The sequence below is a fragment of the Oncorhynchus tshawytscha genome, linkage group LG25 (genome assembly GCF_018296145.1).
Source record: "Oncorhynchus tshawytscha isolate Ot180627B linkage group LG25, Otsh_v2.0, whole genome shotgun sequence".
NCBI lineage: Eukaryota > Metazoa > Chordata > Actinopteri > Salmoniformes > Salmonidae > Oncorhynchus > Oncorhynchus tshawytscha.
This window is the reverse complement of record NC_056453.1, coordinates 40,262,010-40,280,761: the sequence shown is the minus strand read 5'-3', so window position 1 is coordinate 40,280,761 and position 18,752 is coordinate 40,262,010. Positions and strand designations below refer to the sequence as shown.

The window sequence follows — 18,752 nt, the reverse complement described above, 5'->3', positions numbered from 1 at the left end:
TAGAGCAGGGGTTCTATACCATTCCAGCATTGGGGAACATCCCGCATGCACACGCCTCGTCTATTTCTATGGGCACAAGCACTGTTCATGACCCGACCCCCAATACTCCAATTGTACTCTAAATGTAAGATTTAAACTAAATGCTACAGTTTTATTGGGGAAAAAAGAGGATATTGCCTTAGCTTACACTTCTGTCTTTGTACATTTTGAACTTCAAAACTCCCAATTAATTTGAAGTTCAGTCAGTTGGAAGTCAAAGGAGCAGAATCGTGTGCATGGTCAATCATCATTTATTTTATGCTAAAATGTACAGCATTTATAAGTGACTGCCAATGGAGAAAAGTCATAAATACAAGACTGTCATTCTGTCCAATTGTTTGTGCACATAGCCAGGTCTCCCCCTGTGACTGTCCCTACCAGCCGTTCTGTACAGGTACAAAGGCTACAAAAGAGCAATATTAACAAAAACACAAGTACAAGTGGCTTTTTACATGCAATCTGTTAGCTTAGTTTGGTATATTTACATCCTCTCTTCTCCTACACTTTGTAAAATATAAATCCAACATTTTATCAAGATAGAAAACAAATCTACAGATGGAATGAAAATGTAACTTTTTTAAAGAAATTGTAAAATATCAACTTTGGACTAAATTTATATTTCTTTATTATTATTTATTTTTTTGTCAACACTTTTCGACATTGGTACACCTCTGAAATTTAAAAACAAAATCAGAGTGAGGGGTGCAATATGCTTATTTATCTTACCAGAAGTCTCCTGCATTATAAAACAGAACGCTGCCTCAAAGATATCTGTTAGAAAAGGCTTCAGAATTAACCATAAATGGTAATAAAACCTCTCAACCGTACAGAACAACAGGATTAAAGAAGTTGACACATTTTTTTTTTTTTTTTTTTACAGTATTATTAGAATTAACAAAATATAGTTTCATCTTTCTCCCCCCGCTTTGTAAGCGAGGTGAACCTAACAAAAGGCCAAAATGTCTTTAAAATGTCTTGCTATTAAAGCACAACACTGTTACTAATGGAGACCGAAGACCGATGCATGCTAATTGTCACTTTACAAAATAACTACAATAATTTAAACATACAAAGGCATGAGTATAGTACAAACTAATTGTCAGCACTGTTAGACAGGTACACTGAACAGGTTCTAGGAATATCCACTTGTTTAAGTCTGTTTGTAGCAGGCACATTAGATGGCTTCGTTTTGAGGCTGCTACATAACTACACTCACGCTCTTCCTCCAGGTGATGAAATCTCTCGCCCGTCTCCCCCCCGGCCCCCTACCCTGCCTGCCCTACGGACTGATCAGGGAAACTAATACTAATTAAATAAATGTTCATCTTTTATGACGTAAGGCTTCCCATCTGTTAGGAACAAAAATACTTTGACATAGATAGATAGTAGCTTTTTATAGAAAGTTTGCTTGTTGATCAAACTTGATGCATTCTTTCCAAGTGCTGGTTTTTAAGTAACTATTAACAAAATTACAACAAACATTATCAACAACCAAAAAGGCCAAATGTGTGCATCAGGGACTAATAGTAATAATAATTAATAATGCACATTTGTGTGATTTAAACATCCAGTCAGATTGATTCAGTCTGTCGGTAGTTATCGTTTCGTTAACTGTTAGATAACTGTTATGTTAGTAACCGTGGGTTACCGTCTGACGAAAGGCCCTTTGAGTGTCTGCTTGGACATAGGTCCAGCGTTGGTCATGTATCCATGGTGACCAGCTGAAGAGAACCTCATGTTGCCGTGGGGCGGAGCCTGCATGGGTTGTTGGGGGTATGGTTGCGTTCCCATCATGCCCATCTGCATAGAGGCGTACTGGGACCCGGGCGACTGGTTCATGTAGGCCGCAGCCATCTGTTGACTCGACATCTGGCTGCCGGGGTAACCACCGTTGACGCGGTAACCATTCATGGCGTGGTTGATGGCGGCGGCAGTAGGCATGTTCACAGCGTGGTTGTAGGAGGCTGGCATGATGTTGACCGTGCCCAAGTTTATGCCCCTGGGCATGGCAGCAAGTGTCCGGGATGAGGGGGCCTGCATGGAGACTGTCTGGGGGGCCCCGTGGGCATGGCTGTACATCTGCTGCTGGTGGGCGGAGTGACCAGGGGCCGCTGACTTGGAGCGCATGGAGATGTGTGTGGGGCCCTTGTGTCCCCCGGAGGCCATCTGAGCCTGTAGAGTCCTCTGGGAGGGGGTGATGTTGGGGATACCCATGGCGTTGCGTTGCAGCATCATCTGAGGGGAGCTAAGGGGGTGGGAGGAGGGCGGAGGGGGTGTCATGGTGGCCTGTACTTGGACCTGGGAGGCCCCAGGGTGAGGAGTGACCCCGTGGGGGACATGGGGATGTGGGGACTGGGATAGAGACACCAGGCCAGAGTGCTGAGAGTGCGATGACAGGGAGGCACTGTTTGTATAAGATGTGATGGTGTGGGGGTGGGAGGCTGAGTGGGGGTGGGGGTGGGAGGCTGAGTGGGGGTGGGAGGCTGAGTGGAGGTGGGAGGCTGAGTGGGGGTGGGAGGCTGAGGGGGGGGGAGGCTGAGTGGGGGTGGGGGTGGGAGGCTGAGTGGAGGTGGGAGGCTGAGTGGAGGTGGGAGGCTGAGTGGAGGTGGGAGGCTGAGTGGGGGTGGGAGGCTGAGTGGGGGTGGGAGGCTGAGTGGGGGTGGGAGGCTGAGTGGGAGTGGGAGGCTGAGTGGGGGGGAGGCTGGGGGAGGGGAGGCTGAGTGGGGGTGGGAGGCTGGGGGGGATGGGGGTGGGGGGCTGAGTGGGGATGGGAGGCTGAATGAGGGTGGTTGAAAGGCAGCGAATGAGGGTGGTCGATCAGGGTGTTGGTCAACTGTTGTAGTTTGGCTAGGCTGAAGGTGGCCGAGGGCTGGGAGTAATGACCGCTGCTATAGCCCTCCTGGTTCATCCTGTCGTAGAAGCTGCTCAGGTTGGAGCTGCCTGAATCTGGGCTGTCAGCTAGCTGCATGGGCACTGTGAAGTTGGTGGGAATGACACACTGTGCCATGGTCTGCTGTTGACAGTGGCTGTGCTGGCTGGTGCCGTGTTGAGTGTGAAGGGTGTGCTGACCGTGCTGGCTGAGCTGATTGTGTCGTACACTATGTAGCTGGCTGTGTGCAGGGTGTGTGTATGGGTTGTGTTGCGTTAGCTGGCTGTGTTGATTGTGTGGCGCACCGTGAGGCAGACTGTGTGGAGTGATTGTGTGCCTAGTATGGCCATAGGGGTTGTGTGGGATTGTATGACTGTGACTGTGTTGGCTGTGACTGTGTTGGCTGTGACTCGGTGGTCTCTCCACCACTCCCACACAGCCCTGTGGTGACTTGACGTTGCAGTGCTGCGGGGAGCTCAGGTTATTCTGCTGAATCATACCACAGCTGCCAGGGTTGACGGCACAGCTGCTCTGCGCCAGGCCGCTAGGGGGGAGGGGCCCGTAGGAGCAGCTGTTCTGAGAGGGACCCCCCGCCCCACCGCAGATGCTGCCCCCCAGAGTGGAGTCATAGGAGCTGGGGTTCTCGTAGTTCTCTGTGGTGCTCTCGATGGAGCCCAGGTCACTGAAGCCGCTGTCCACCACCTGCTGGGACGAGTGGTCTGACACTGACGGCACATCCATCATGGGGCTGGCTGCCATGTTGTGGAGGGAGGAGGGGACAGAGATGGAGGCGTGGTCTGGGCTAATCTGGGTGTAGCCTCCACTACTCTCCAGGATGGACACAGCCGGAACGCTGCCTCCACTACTCTCCAGGATGGACACAGCCGGAACGCTGCCTCCACTACTCTCCAGGATGGATACAGCCGGAACGCTGCCTCCACTACTCTCCAGGATGGACACAGCCGGAATGCTGCCTCCACTACTCTCCAGGATGGACACAGCCGGAACGCTGCCTCCACTACTCTCCAGGATGGACACAGTCGGACTGCTGACGGAGCGCACTGACTGGCTGGGGTGTGAGTGGACCGAGGACAGGGGGCTGCTGTGGTCAGACTGGGGGCAGCCTTCGTCCAGTGAAGTTAGGGTGTGAGGGGGACTCTGGGGGGTCACGTGGTGGGTGTAAGTCTGCAGGCTCCGGCATGCCTCCTGGGTCTCTCTCTCCACGCAGTCCTGGTGGAACACAGAGCTGACGCTATCTGTCTCTGGGTCGCGCTCCGTCTCCTGGGTGAGGCTCTGTACGGCCTGGGCCGTCTCCTGGTCCACATCAGGCTCAGGGTACACCGGGGGATCCATCTCCTCTCTGTTCTCCTCTCTGTCTCTTAGTACGACAGCAGGACTAAGCGCTCCAAGCGTCTCTCTAGCATTCTGTGTCTGCTGTGGCTGGTGAGGAGCCTCCTGACTGCTGCTCTCTGAGTCAACAGGGTGGTCAGAGACTACAGCTACTGCTGCTGATGTTGTAGGTGCCTGTTCCTGGATATGTTTGCTTCTCTCTTCTCCGGTGTTGGCAGGCTGCTCGCACCTATAAGCCACGACTATGGACTCCTCCTCCTGACATTGTTCAGAATCCTCACGGTTCAGATGGAGAAAAGCCGCTGTGATGTAGGACTGGGCTTTAGGAGGCTCTTTACAAGGTCCTGGCTCCAGCTGCTGCACGTCTCCGTGTTTCTCTAGCTCTGTTGTCGACTCAATGTGACTTTCGTCTTCATCGTCCGCATCCAGGTGCGTGGCCTCTTCCTCCTCAACTGATTGTTCAGTGCTGTGTTTCAGCTCTTTGGGTGGAGACAGAGAGGGGGATGGAGAGGCCCCGTGCTCCTTGTCCTGTGGGTCATCCTCTGGTGGCTCTGACACCTCCTGACTGTTGTCACGACTGGGGGAGCAGACGGGGGAGCAGGCGGGGGAGCTAGCTCTAGAGGCTATAGGGGAGGCTACCAGAGAGCAGGCCATGGGAGAAGTCACAGGAGACAACCCAGGGGAGTGCTCTTCCTCCATGGGACTTTGGGGCTCTGAAGGCTCCAGGGCTAGCTTCTTGTTCATCTCCCGGCTGGCCAGGCCCCTGCCGGGCTCTAACCCTGCCTCCGTGATGGGAGAGGCCTGATCCAGCTCCTCCTTTGGCTCTTCGGCCTGGATGTGGGGCTCCTCGGCCTCCAGTGGCGTCTCTGGGGGTGTGTACAGGTTCAGCTTGAATCCCATCTTCCTCTCCTTCTTCAGACGCCATTTTGGAGGCCCCCGTTTCACTCCTTTGGGCCAGCCCTTCTTGCGCTTTACTGCTCGAGGTCTGCCCGGTTTCTTCACTAGCACACCGGCCCCTAGAAGGTAGAAAGAGAAAACGTCATTAGTGATGAGAAAATTGGTGTTGTGTGAATTATGTTCACATTTTAAAATGTACACGGTCAGTATACGCAGTAATACAGCTTAAAAAACATCTGAAAGATGTAGTTACCTTCATTCCAGTGATTGTCTCTGTACATGTTTTTCTCTAGCCGTGGACGACCTCTGCGTCTCTTTACTGGTTTCCTAAGCAGCTCCTCCTCCGTCTCTCCCACCCTGCAGGTCCTCTCCAACAGGGGCCTCTCGTCCGGCGAGTTGGCAAACGGTTCCTTCAGAACCTCCGTCGTCTCCGAGATGGTCTCAGTTGTCACACTGCTACTTATCCCTCTCCTCTCCTGACCTCTCTTCTTGAGGACCAGAGCTCTCTCATCTCTCTGGAACACACAGATCAAACATCAAACACAACCTTTCCTGGACAAAGATTCATCCTAGGAATGGACTGAAAAAAGTACTTTCTGAGCACAACTGCTCTCCAACATAACTTCCTCTAAACTCTTTCTGAAATTTACTAGCTACAGAGAGGACAATACTAAAGACTCTGGTTAAATGTCTGAAGTGAGAACCTCATCCTAAATTCTTGTTCTGAATGCAATATGCTCCAAGCACATGATGTGAGCCTCAACGCTTGAGCAACTCTTTCCCACAGATGAAGGCTGCCTGGTTGAGAACCCCAAATGAGACTGGCAGAGTTAACTCGGATCACAGGCATCTTTCTACATATCATCTCGTTTTCCACTAACTGAGTATCACAACAGACCAACCCTGGTCCTCCAGTACACCCTCAACAGACCAACCCTGGTCCTCCAGTACCCCCCCGACAGACCAACCCTAGTCCTCCAGGAGCCCCCGACAGACCAACCCTGGTCCTCCAGTACCCCCTCAACAGACCAACCCTGGTCCTCCAGTACACCCTCAACAGACCAACCCTGGTCCTCCAGTACACCCCCGACAGACCAACCCTGGTCCTCCAGTACCCTCAACAGATCAACCCTGGTCCCCCAGTACCCCCCCGACAGACCAACCCTGGTCCTCCAGTACCCCCCCGACAGACCAACCCTGGACCTCCAGTACCCCCCGACAGACCAACCCTAGTCCTCCAGGAGCCCCCGACAGACCAACCCTGGTCCTCCAGTACCCCCTCAACAGACCAACCCTGGTCCTCCAGTACACCCTCAACAGACAAACCCTGGTCCTCCAGTACACCCCCGACAGACCAACCCTGGTCCTCCAGTACCCTCAACAGATCAACCCTGGTCCTCCAGTACCCCCCCGACAGACCAACCCTGGTCCTCCAGTACCCCCCGACAGACCAACCCTGGACCTCCAGTACCCCCCGACAGTACCAACCCTGGTCCTCCAGTACCCCCCGACAGACCAACCCTGGTCCTCCAGTACCCCCGACAGACCAACCCTGGTCCTCCGGTACCCCCTGACAGACCAACCCTGGTCCTCCAGTACACCCTCAACAGACCAACCCTGGTCCTCCAGTACACCCTCAACAGACCAACCCTGGTCCTCCAGTACACCCTCAACAGACCAACCCTGGTCCTCCAGTACCCCCCGACAGACCAACCCTGGTCCTCCAGTACCCTCAACAGATCAACCCTGGTCCTCCAGTACCCCCCCGACAAACCAACCCTGGTCCTCCAGTACCCCCCCCCGACAGACCAACCCTGGACCTCCAGTACCCCCCCAACCCTGACAGTACCAACCCTGGTCCTCCAGTACCCCCGACAGACCAACCCTGGTCCTCCAGTACCCCCCCAGACCAACCCTGGTCAGACCAGACCCTGGTCCTCCAGTACCCCCGACAGACCAACCCTGGTCCTCCGGTACCCCCTGACAGACCAACCCTGGTCCTCCAGTACACCCTCAACAGACCAACCCTGGTCCTCCAGTACACCCTCAACAGACCAACCCTGGTCCTCCAGTACCCCCCCGACAGACCAACCCTGGTCCTCCAGTACCCTCAACAGATCAACCCTGGTCCTCCAGTATCCCCCCCGACAGACCAACCCTGGACCTCCAGTACCCCCCAACCCTGACAGTACCAACCCTGGTCCTCCAGTACCCCCTGACAGACCAACCCTGGTCCTCCAGTACCCCCCGACAGTACCAACCCTGGTCCTCCAGTACCCCCTGACAGACCAACCCTGGTCCTCCAGTACCCCCCCCGACAGACCAACCCTGGTCCTCCAGTACCCCCCCGACAGACCAACCCTGGTCCTCCAGTACCCCCGACAGACCAACCCTGGACCTCCAGTACCCCCGACAGACCAACCCTGGTCCTCCAGTACCCCCTGACAGACCAACCCTGGTCCTCCACTGTACCCCCTGACCCCCCCAGGTCCAACCCTGGTCCTCCAGTACCCCCTGACAGACCAACCCTGGTCCTCCAGTACCCCCGACAGACCAACCCTGGTCCTCCAGTACCCCCGACAGACCAACCCTGGTCCTCGAGGGGAACAGACCAACCCTTCGCTGTTGGTCTGTCGGGGGGTATTGGAGAACCAGGGTTGGGCTGTCGGGGGTACTGGAGGACCAGGGTTGGGAAACACAATCTGGTGTATTATTATCTTCACCACAAGGGGGCAGTTGCCTATAGACAACACAGATGTTAAAACAACATTGGAGGGGTTTAAATTAGCCTTGACCACTGACAATAGAACAAGGTTCAGTCTGTCTGCCATGACCACTGACAATAGAACAAGGTTCAGTCTGTCTGCCATGACCACTGACAATAGAACAAGGTTCAGTCTGTCTGCCATGACCACTGACAATAGAACAAGGTTCAGTCTGTCTGCCATGACCACTGATAATAGAACAAGGTTCAGTCTGTCTGCCATGACCACTGACAATAGAACAAGGTTCAGTCTGTCTGCCATGACCACTGACAATAGAACAAGGTTCAGTCTGTCTGCCATGACCACTGATAATAGAACAAGGTTCAGTCTGTCTGCCATGACCACTGATAATAGAACAGTGGTGTAAAGTACTTAAGTAAAATACTTTAAAGTACTACTTAAGTAGTTTTTTTGGGAACAAGGTATATGTACTTCAATATTTATAAATAAAATAACGTACTTTTACTCTAAGATTTCCCTCACACCCAAAAATGTGAAATGCTGAGCAGGACAGATTTTTTTATATAATTTTTTAAATTCAGGCACTTAAAGAGAAAATCCCTGGTCATCCCTACTGCATCTGATCTGGCAGACTCACTAAACACAAATTATTTGTTTGTAAATTACGTCGGAGTGTTGGAGTGTACCCCTGGCTATCAGTACATTTAAAAAACAAGAAAATTGTGCCGTCTGGTTTGCTTAATATAAGGAATTTGACATGATTTATACTTTTACTTTTGTATATTAAGTATATTTAAAACCAAATACCTATAGACTTTCTCAAGTAGTATTTTACTGGGTGACTTTCACTTTTACTTGAGTCATTTTCTATTAAGGTATCTTTACTTTTACTCTAGTATTACAATTGGGTACTTTTTCCATCACTGACAATAGAACAAGGTTCCGTTTGTATGAATGCTAGACAACAGTCTCCACAGCACCAGAGAAATCTGGTTATCTACTGTTTATCTGCTGTACTGTCAGGCCCAAAAAGAGGCTCAACATTTCACTGCAGTCAAGAGGATTCACCACATCCCTCTCTCTTAGTTTGTAGACAACACATCTTAACATACTAAGTCACAATATATAATGATTGAAAACAAATTAATTTATGAAACTATTGCATAACATCCCATTCATTTCCTTTGTTTTTACATCCCTATGTAAAGACTACAATCAGCCAATCCTACGGGACAATAGCAGTCACCTGACCCTGCAATTGCAATGTGACAAACAACACATTTCTCGTGGTCACCTTTCTCTTGACTCCAAGTACGGTGTGGGCCTTTGCTAGGATGGGGAGCGACCAATCAAAACCATCCTCATCGTCCTCACTGCACTCCTCAGAGACGTGCAAGCCTTGTTCTCCGGGGGCAGGGCGACGCTGGTAGGTTCTGTAGGGCTTCTTACTGTAGACCTTAGTGGGAGGACGAGGGTGAGTCATCAGGTAGACCACCTCTCTCTCCTCCTTCTCCCAACAACTAGCCTGCTCCTTAAGTCGCTCAGCCTGAAATTAACACCCAGATCAACAGACATTGTTACCATCTCGGAGAAACACACAGGCAGGCAGACACTCAACATCCTCATCCGTAAGGGGAAATAAACAGACACGCGTACGGAAGTAAGTCTGCCTTAGACTTGACCACTGACAATAGAACAAGGTTCAGTCTGTCTACATGACTGTTGCACAACAGTCTCCACAGCACATGATTAGTTGATTATTTGACACACACACACACACACACACACACACACACACACACACACACGTTTGAATGTGTCAAGAACTACAACGCTGCTGTTTTTTTTAATGCTCAACAGTTTCCTGTGTGTATCAGGAATGGTCCACCACCCAAAGGACATTCAACCAACTTGACACAACTGTGGGAAGCATTGGAGCCAAATGGGCCAGCGTCCCTGTGGAACGCTTTGGAAAGTTTGTAGAGTCCACGCCCCGACGAATTGAGGCTGTTCCGAGGACAAAAGGGGTTGCAACTCAATATTAGGAAGGTGTTTGCGAATGTTTTGTACACTCAGTGCTTAGCTTCCCCGCTAATTTCTGATATTTTTTAAAATTGGAATTGTATTATCAGGTATACGTTGACATTGAATGCTGCTGCACCTGTTGGGTAGGGCTTTGCACGTTAAGCATTTCACTATACGTGTGGCAAACAAACACAATCTGAATTAACATCAGGACATTTCAATCACCATGATGATGACGTGACTAGACTGCCTCTTCTTGTTGATTGGGTGTGTGTGTGTGTGTGTGTGTGTGTGTGTGTGTGTGTGTGTGTGTGTGTGTGTGTGTGTGTCAAAGCAGAGAGCAGCTGTTAAGCAACCATGGAGAGATTGCATGTCATGGAATATTTAGTACTATTAATTATGTAGTGAACTGATTTGGGGCAATTTTGCACCACATTAAATGTCTAGTGACAGTGAACAGGCTTTGCCCATTAATGTCCTTGGTTTGAACTCTGAAAGCTAACCAAACAATACATTTAACAGACTGTAAGGGGGGGAATGATCACACAGCCTCAGCTGAAGATACTGGCTACTGACTAAGCCTATAGAACTAGAGCAGAGATACTGGGTGTGCAGGGTTTTGTACCAGCCCAGCACAAACACCTAATTTACCTAATCATGTTCTAGACTAGACCAGGCTGAAGACCGTGACTAGTTGATTGTTTGACTGGGGTTTTAGTGATGAGCTGAAACAACAAAAACACTGCATACCCATTGGCTGTTGAGGAGCACAGTGGAATAACACTGTGTAGATGTGGTGTGTGTCTTTACGAGACTTACATCCATCTCAGCCTCTCTCTCCTCCTCAGACAGGACAGAGTTGAGGGCCACAGCGGGGGTCCAGTGCAGGGCGTCAGGGTCGACCTGGTTCAGCCTGGGGGTGACTCGCAGCTTCTCCATGTGTCTCTGGATCAATCGCTCTCTTCGGATCACCACAAACCTAGAGTAATAAATCAACAAGATAAAATCAATCAATCTATACTGATTCACTACATCAGGGCAGTCCAACCCTCTTTCTGGAGAGCTACGGTCCTGTGGGTTTTCAGTCCAACCCTCTTCCTGGAGAGCTACTGTCCTGCGGGTTTCCAGTCCAACCCTCTTCCTGGAGAGCTACTGTCCTGCGGGTTTCCAGTCCAACCCTCTTTCTGGAGAGCTAAGGTCCTGCGGGTTTCCAGTCCAACCCTCTTCCTGGAGAGCTACTGTCCTGCGGGTTTCCAGTCCAATCCTCTTTCTGGAGAGCTAAGGTCCTGTGGGTTTTCAGTCCAACCCTCTTTCTGGAGAGCTACGGTCCTGCGGGTTTTCAGTTCAACCCTAATTTAACACACCTGATTCTACTAATTAGCTGCTCAACAAGACCTTAACTAGCTGACTAAGAAATGCTAAATTAGGGTTGGACTGAAAACCTACAGGACAGTAGATCTCAAGGAAGAGGGTTGGACAGCCCTGGTCTACATGGATCACAGATTCACTACATGGAGTAACAGATCTTGAGGAAAACCTGCTCCAGAGTGCTTAGGACCTCAGACTGGGGCAAAGGTTCTCCTTCCAACAGGACAACGACCCTAAGCACACATCCAAGATAACGCAGGAGTGGCTTCGGGACAAGTCTCTGAATGTCCTTGAGTGGCCTAGCCAGAGCCTGGACTTGAACCCAATCGAACATCAGTGGAGAGACCTGAAAATAGCTGTGCAGCGACGCTTCCCATCCAACCTGTCGGAGCTTGAGAGGATCTGCAGAGAAGAATGGGAGAAACTCCACAAATACAGATGTGCCAAGCTTGTAGGGTCACACCCAAGAAGACTTGAGGCTGTGATCGCTGCCAAAGGTGCTTCAACAAAGTACTGAGTAAAGGGTCTGAATATACCTACGTAAACGTGACATTTCAGATTTACATTTAAAAAATAAAATAAATTAGCAAACATTACTAAACACCTGTTTCTGCTTTGTCATTATGGGATATTGTGTGTAGATTGATGAGGGGAAAAATGATTTAATCCACTTTAAAATAAGGCTGTAATGTAACAAAATGTGGAAAAAGTCAAGGGGTCTGAATACTTTCCGAATGCACTGTACATACACACAAATATCATAACCCCAGGACATGCTAACCTTTCACCATTACAATAACAGGGGAGGTTAGCATTTTAGATCATACCCCCAAGACATGCTAACCTCTCACCATTACAATAACAGGGGAGGTTAGCATTTTAGATCATACCCCCAAGACATGCTAACCTCTCACCATTACAATAACAGGGGAGGTTAGCATTTTAGATCATACCCCCAATACATGCTAACCTCTCACCATTACAATAACAGGGGAGGTTAGCATTTTAGATCATACCCCAAGACATGCTAACCTCTCACCATTACAATAACAGGGAGGTTAGCATTTTATATCATACCCCCAATACATGCTAACCTCTCACCATTACAATAACAGGGAGGTTAGCATTTTATATCATACCCCCAATACATGCTAACCTCTCACCATTACAATAACAGGGGAGGTTAGCATTTTAGATCATACCCCCAAGACATGCTAACCTCTCACCATTACAATAACAGGGGAGGTTAGCATTTTATATCATACCCCCAATACATGCTAACCTCTCACCATTACAATAACAGGGGAGGTTAGCATTTTATATCATACCCCCAATACATGCTAACCTCTCACCATTACAATAACAGGGGAGGTTAGCATTTTAGATCATACCCCCAAGACATGCTAACCTTTCACCATTACAATAACAGGGGAGGTTAGCATTTTAGATCATACCCCCAAGACATGCTAACCTTTCACCATTACAATAACAGGGAGGTTAGCATTTTAGATCATACCCCCAAGACATGCTAACCTCTCACCATTACAATAACAGGGGAGGTTAGCATTTTAGATCATACCCCCAAGACATGCTAACCTCTCACCATTACAATAACAGGGGAGGTTAGCATTTTAGATCATACCCCCAAGACATGCTAACCTCTCACCATTACAATAACAGGGGAGGTTAGCATTTTAGATCATACCCCCAAGACATGCTAACCTCTCACCATTACAATAACAGGGGAGGTTAGCATTTTAGATCATACCCCCAAGACATGCTAACCTCTCACCATTACAATAACAAGGGAGGTTAGCATTTTTCTGGGGGTAAGATATGTGCATCTGTAACTTTCTCAAAATGATTCATGATTCATTCAGGATTCTCTGTAATCATGGCAGCCTCCACATTATGTAAAGGTGTTTAGAAATATATGATATTCCGGTTTACAATAAAAGTGATTCCAAAATGACACATGACATTATTTACCCTTCATTTCTATTGGCCGCAAAATAATCTGGAACAAATGCATCCAACAGAGTTGATGTGATCATCGTGTGCTATGTATGAGGCCAAATACTACACTTTTGACTAGTTTAATACACGTCTACCGTGCCTTCAGAAAGTATTCACACCCCTTGACCTGTTCTACATTTTGTTGTGTTACAAAGGGGAATTATAATGGATATGTTATTTGTTTGTCAACGATTTACCAACAAAACTCTGTCAAAGTAGAAGAAAAATTCTAACATTTGTGGGAAAAACAGTATAAAAAATTCTAACAGTAATATACAGTATATTGATTAGATAAGTATTCAACCTCCTGAGTCAATACATGTTAGAATCACATTTGGCAGCGATTACACCTGCATTGCTTGCTGTTTGGGGTTTTAGGCTGGGTTTCTGTACAGCACTTTGAGATATCAGCTGATGTAAGAAGGGCTATATAAATACATTTGATTTGAATAAAGCTGTGAGTCTTTCTGGGTAAATCTCGACAGCTTTCCAAGCCTGGATTGTGCAACATTTGCCCATTGTCTTTTAAAAATTCTTCAAGATCTGTCAAATTGGTTGTTATAATCATCGTTGCTAGACAACCATTTACAGGTAAATGACAGCCAAAAGGTCTTTCCATAGATTTTCATTCAGATTTAAATTCAAAACTGTAACTCGGCCACTTAGGAACAATCACGGTTTTCTTAGTAAGCAACTCTAGTGCGGATTTGGCCTTGTGTTTTAGGTTATTGTCCTGCTGAAAGGTGGATTTACTCTACCAGTGTCTGGTGGAAAGCCGACAACCAGGTTTCCCTCTAGGATTTTGCCTGTGCTTAGTTCCATTCAGTTTATTTTTTTTATCCTGAAAAACTTCCCAGTCCTTAACAATTACAAGCATACCCATAACATGCCACTACCATGCTTGAAAATATGGAGAGTGGTACTCAGTAATTGGTTGTATTGGATTTGTCCCAAACATAACACTTTGTATTCAGGACAAAAAGTGAATTGCTCTGTCACATGTGTTGCAGTATTACTTTAATACCTTGTTGCAAACAGGATACATGTTTTGGACAATTTTATTCTGTACAGGCTTCCTTCTTTTCACTATGTCAGTTAGGTTAGTATTGTGGAGTAACTAAAATGTTGTTGATCCATCCTCAGTTTGTAATATCACAGCCATTCAATTCTGCAACTGTTTTAAAGTCACCTTTGGCCTCATGGTGAAATCCCTGAGTGATTTCCTTCCTCTCCGGCAACTGAGTTAGGAAGTATCTTTGTATTGTAATTAATAACGTCACCATGCTCAAAGGGATGTTCAATGTCTGCTTTTCTTTACCCATCTACCAACAGCTGCCCTTCTTTGTGAGATATTGGAATACTTCCCTGGTCTTTGTGGTTGAATCTGTGTTTGAAATCCAGTGATTGACTGAGGGACCTTACAGATAATTGTATGTGTAGGGTTCAGAGATGGGGTAGTAATTAAAAAATCAAGTTAAACACTATTATTGCACATAGAGTGAGTCCACGCAACTTAAGCACATTTTTACTCCTGAACGTATTTGGTCTTACCATTAAAAAAAGGGTTTGAATACTTAGAGACATTTTCAAAAAACATAATTCCACTTTGGGTCATTGTGTGTGACAGAAATTCCACTTTGGGTCATTGTATGTGACAGCCGCCCCATGTCTACACACACCATCATATACATATATTTCCATCCCGGACTCTGACATTGCACCTTCTAATATTTCTATATTCCATTATTTTTTGATTTTGCGTGTATTGTTGTAAATTGTGAGATATTACTGTACTGTTGGCGCTACATTAGGAACACAAGCATTTCGCTACACCCGCAATAACATCTGCTACATATGTTGTATGTGACCAATAACATTTGATTTGATCCTATGTCATTGCAGAAACGTGGTAATTAACTACAATGACCATAATCCATTGGGCCAGTTTTTTCCCGGCTCGGACAGAGATGGGTCAGAGAGAAAAAGCGACGTTTCACTCTCGTCAAAATCTGTCAATAATAAGACCAATGCGTTTCTATGGGCTTATATCGGACCTGACAAACGATGGAATATTTTCTATGTTCCTGCTTCGGAATTAACCCCCTAAGGTCCGGCACTTTTACTGAAACGTTGATTAATGAGCACTGTTCATGTAAAAATAAAATAAACTCCAACTCAAGGTCGATGTCCGCGCCACTGCGGAAATCTAATTCGCATAATATAAACATCTGTATCCTAATCAGTCCGTTTAAAAGGGATATCTGTTTTTTAGCCTTGGATGCATCTCAATCCACCGCATATCGCACGTTTGAAAGGTGACAGAGTTAGAGCAGTGTTTGTCCGACCATGAGACAACTCGAAAAAAATTGGTCTTCTCACAAAATCGTCGATAGCGTCTGAACGGTTTGGTCGAACCGAAACGACCTGAAAAAGTACTAAATCGCCCAGCACTAGTTTTAAAGATCATTTACAGCAATTGTCACACATTTTACCATGGCTTACGTCATGTTATTTTGCAAAATATAACAAAATCAATGTGGGCCCCACGCCATGACATTTATTTAATGTTTGATTCTCCCCGACTGTAGTTTCTATTTTGGTGATTGTTAGTTCTCAAAGACGACGTTATTTAAAATATATATCGGTCCATTATCTTTTCTAAATACTTTATATATGGTTTTAATCATTTAAGTTTACACTGACCATGTTTTACCATCCCATTTAAATAAAAAAAAATTATTTAAATGATTTAAAAAAAAATCATATACTCTGGAGTGGCCCACTAATACAGGGGAAACACTGAGTAATAATCAACAAGATCGATCAATCAATCAATCTATTCCGATTACCACAAACCTAGAGTAATAATCAACAAGATCGATCAATCAATCAATCTATTCCGATTACCACAAACCTAGAGTAATAATCAACAAGATCGATCAATCAATCAATCTATTCCGATTACCACAAACCTAGAGTAATAATCAACAAGATCGATCAATCAATCAATCTATTCCGATTACCACAAACCTAGAGTAATAATCAACAAGATCGATCAATCAATCAATCTATTCTGATTACCACAAACCTAGAGTAATAATCAACAAGATCGATCAATCAATCAATCTATTCTGATTACCACAAACCTAGAGTAATAATCAACAAGATGGATCAATCAATCAATCTATTCCGATTACCACAAACCTAGAGTAATAATCAACAAGATCAATCAATCAATCAATCTATTCCGATTACCACAAACCTAGAGTAATAATCAACAAGATCAAATCAATCAATCTATTCCGATTACCACAAACCTAGAGTAATAATCAACAAGATCGATCAATCAATCAATCTATTCCGATTACCACAAACCTAGAGTAATAATCAACAAGATCAATCAATCAATCTATTCCGATTACCACAAACCTAGAGTAATAATCAACAAGATCAATCAATCAATCAATCTATTCCGATTACCACAAACCTAGAGAGGAGCAATCATAAATTATGTCAAAAAGCACCAGCATTCAAAATATGTTTTAGTTATACAACTGAAAATCAATCGATATCTTCTGATCACAACAAACCTAGACAGAAATCATACACCAATTAATCAAACAATATATATCTTTTTTTACATTAGCAATTGTCAGTAAGTACTGTCAAAGTGCTTAAACAGTAAACCAATAACAAAAAGACCATCTGTATGAGAATAAAGCCATGATGCATGGCATCCATTAATAAAGCTGAAACGGAGGATTCTCATGATGGAATAGCAGCAGGTGCTCTTCTGTCGGTCTGTCACTTGACCAGACTGTCAACATTTTGCTGCATTAATGGAGACCACGTTCAAAACAACCGACAGACAGATGTCGGACAGACAGGTGTCAGAAAGGAGGGAACACGTGCAGACAGACAGGACAGACAGACAGACAGACAGACAGACAGACAGACACAAACAGACAGACAGACACAGACAAACAGACAGACACAGACAAACAGACAGACACAGACACAAACAGACAGACACAGAAACAAACAGACAGACAGACAGACAGACAGACAGACACAAAGGAGGGAACACGTGCAGACAGACAGGACAGACAGACAGACAGACACAAACAGACAGACAGACACAAACAGACAGACAGACACAAACAGACAGACAGACACAGACACAAACAGACAGACACACAAACAGACAGACAGACACACACAGACAGACATACAGACACAAACAGACAGACACAAACAGACAGACACAAACAGACAGACACAAACAGACAGACACAAACAGACAGACACAAACAGACAGACACAGACACAAACATACAGACACAAACAGACAGACAGACAGAGCAAGTGTGTGACTTAAGACTGACCTGCCGTCCTGTCTGTCAATCATGCGGAGGTTTTGGAGAGTAGCAGTAATGTCATGTGGGCACATCCCAGTAGCCTTGCTTATTCCTTTAATGCTGATGTGTTTATCTGGCTGCTTATAGAGGTACTCCACCATGACACTTTTCCAATATGCCAGGTAGGATAAGCGACCCAGATCTGACAGAGGCTTCTCTGGGGAGCCAGCTTGTCCTTCCTGCCTCGTGAGAAGGTAACCTGAAACAGACACATTCAAACAAAACAAAATGACGTAAGAAGATGAAGACATAAAATGGAAAAGACACAGTAGCTTACCTAAAATGACCTATTATAACAAAACAACAATTTTGTGAGAAGGTAGGTAACCTAAAAATACACATTCAAATGATGTGTGGGCCCCTCTGGCCCCCACTCACAGAGGTTTCTTCTCTCTTCAACTGTTGTCCTTACCTCGATGTTGAGCTCCCCATCTCTCCTTGCCCTAGATCCACAGTGACTAGCCTAACTTATCAGGAACTGAGACTCGGCTGTTGCTCTTTACCTACTTCCTTAGAAATATAATAATGATAGTGGACAGACAGACACTTTCTGTAATTCCCCTCGTCACTGCAATAATACACATACTCTCCATCATCCTTACCAACAACACATTATTACTACTAATGTGCTGATTATGTATAATCTACGAGGAGCTATGCGTTTTACGGAAAGTAATGAACTCCGTGGAAGGTAGGTGTGACCTTCCACAGAGTTGCATTGTTTTCCAGAGAACACAGAGAACCCCGAGTTGATTATCCCCTTTCATAGTGTAACGACCCTGGGTTTACTCGGATATCGACTCTGCCGCTCGAGCTTTTGCGGCACAGTCGATGTGGACTTCGGGCTAGAAGGTCGAGGGTTCGAGACATGCTCCCTGACGGTTTCATTACAATACCATGGCTATAATTGAACACGTGCTGGTAGATATGGGTTCAACGTCCCCTGGAGTAGCCAGCTAGCAAAGTTGACTAGACAGCTCCAGTAGTTGCCGTGGTAACCAAATACACAGACTTGCTAGTTTAGCTAACCAATAAGAGAGCAAC

At 46.4% G+C, this 18,752-nt stretch overlaps 1 protein-coding gene across 1 annotated transcript in view; it reads right to left on the bottom strand.

Moving 5' to 3' along the window:
• Nucleotides 1-274: 274 nt before the first annotated feature.
• The window catches only part of LOC112224691 (histone acetyltransferase KAT6B-like), a 116,399-nt gene continuing 97,921 nt past the window's right edge, over nucleotides 275-18,752 (bottom strand). The window contains exons 13-18 of the mRNA XM_042305749.1: nucleotides 17,676-17,907; nucleotides 10,726-10,885; nucleotides 9,176-9,427; nucleotides 5,409-5,670; nucleotides 2,829-5,274; nucleotides 275-2,488 (exon numbers count right to left, since the gene is read on the bottom strand). Coding sequence (XP_042161683.1) covers nucleotides 1,684-2,488; nucleotides 2,829-5,274; nucleotides 5,409-5,670; nucleotides 9,176-9,427; nucleotides 10,726-10,885; nucleotides 17,676-17,907 — 4,157 coding nt within the window. The 3' untranslated portion in view covers nucleotides 275-1,683. The remainder of the gene's footprint in view (nucleotides 2,489-2,828; nucleotides 5,275-5,408; nucleotides 5,671-9,175; nucleotides 9,428-10,725; nucleotides 10,886-17,675; nucleotides 17,908-18,752) is intronic.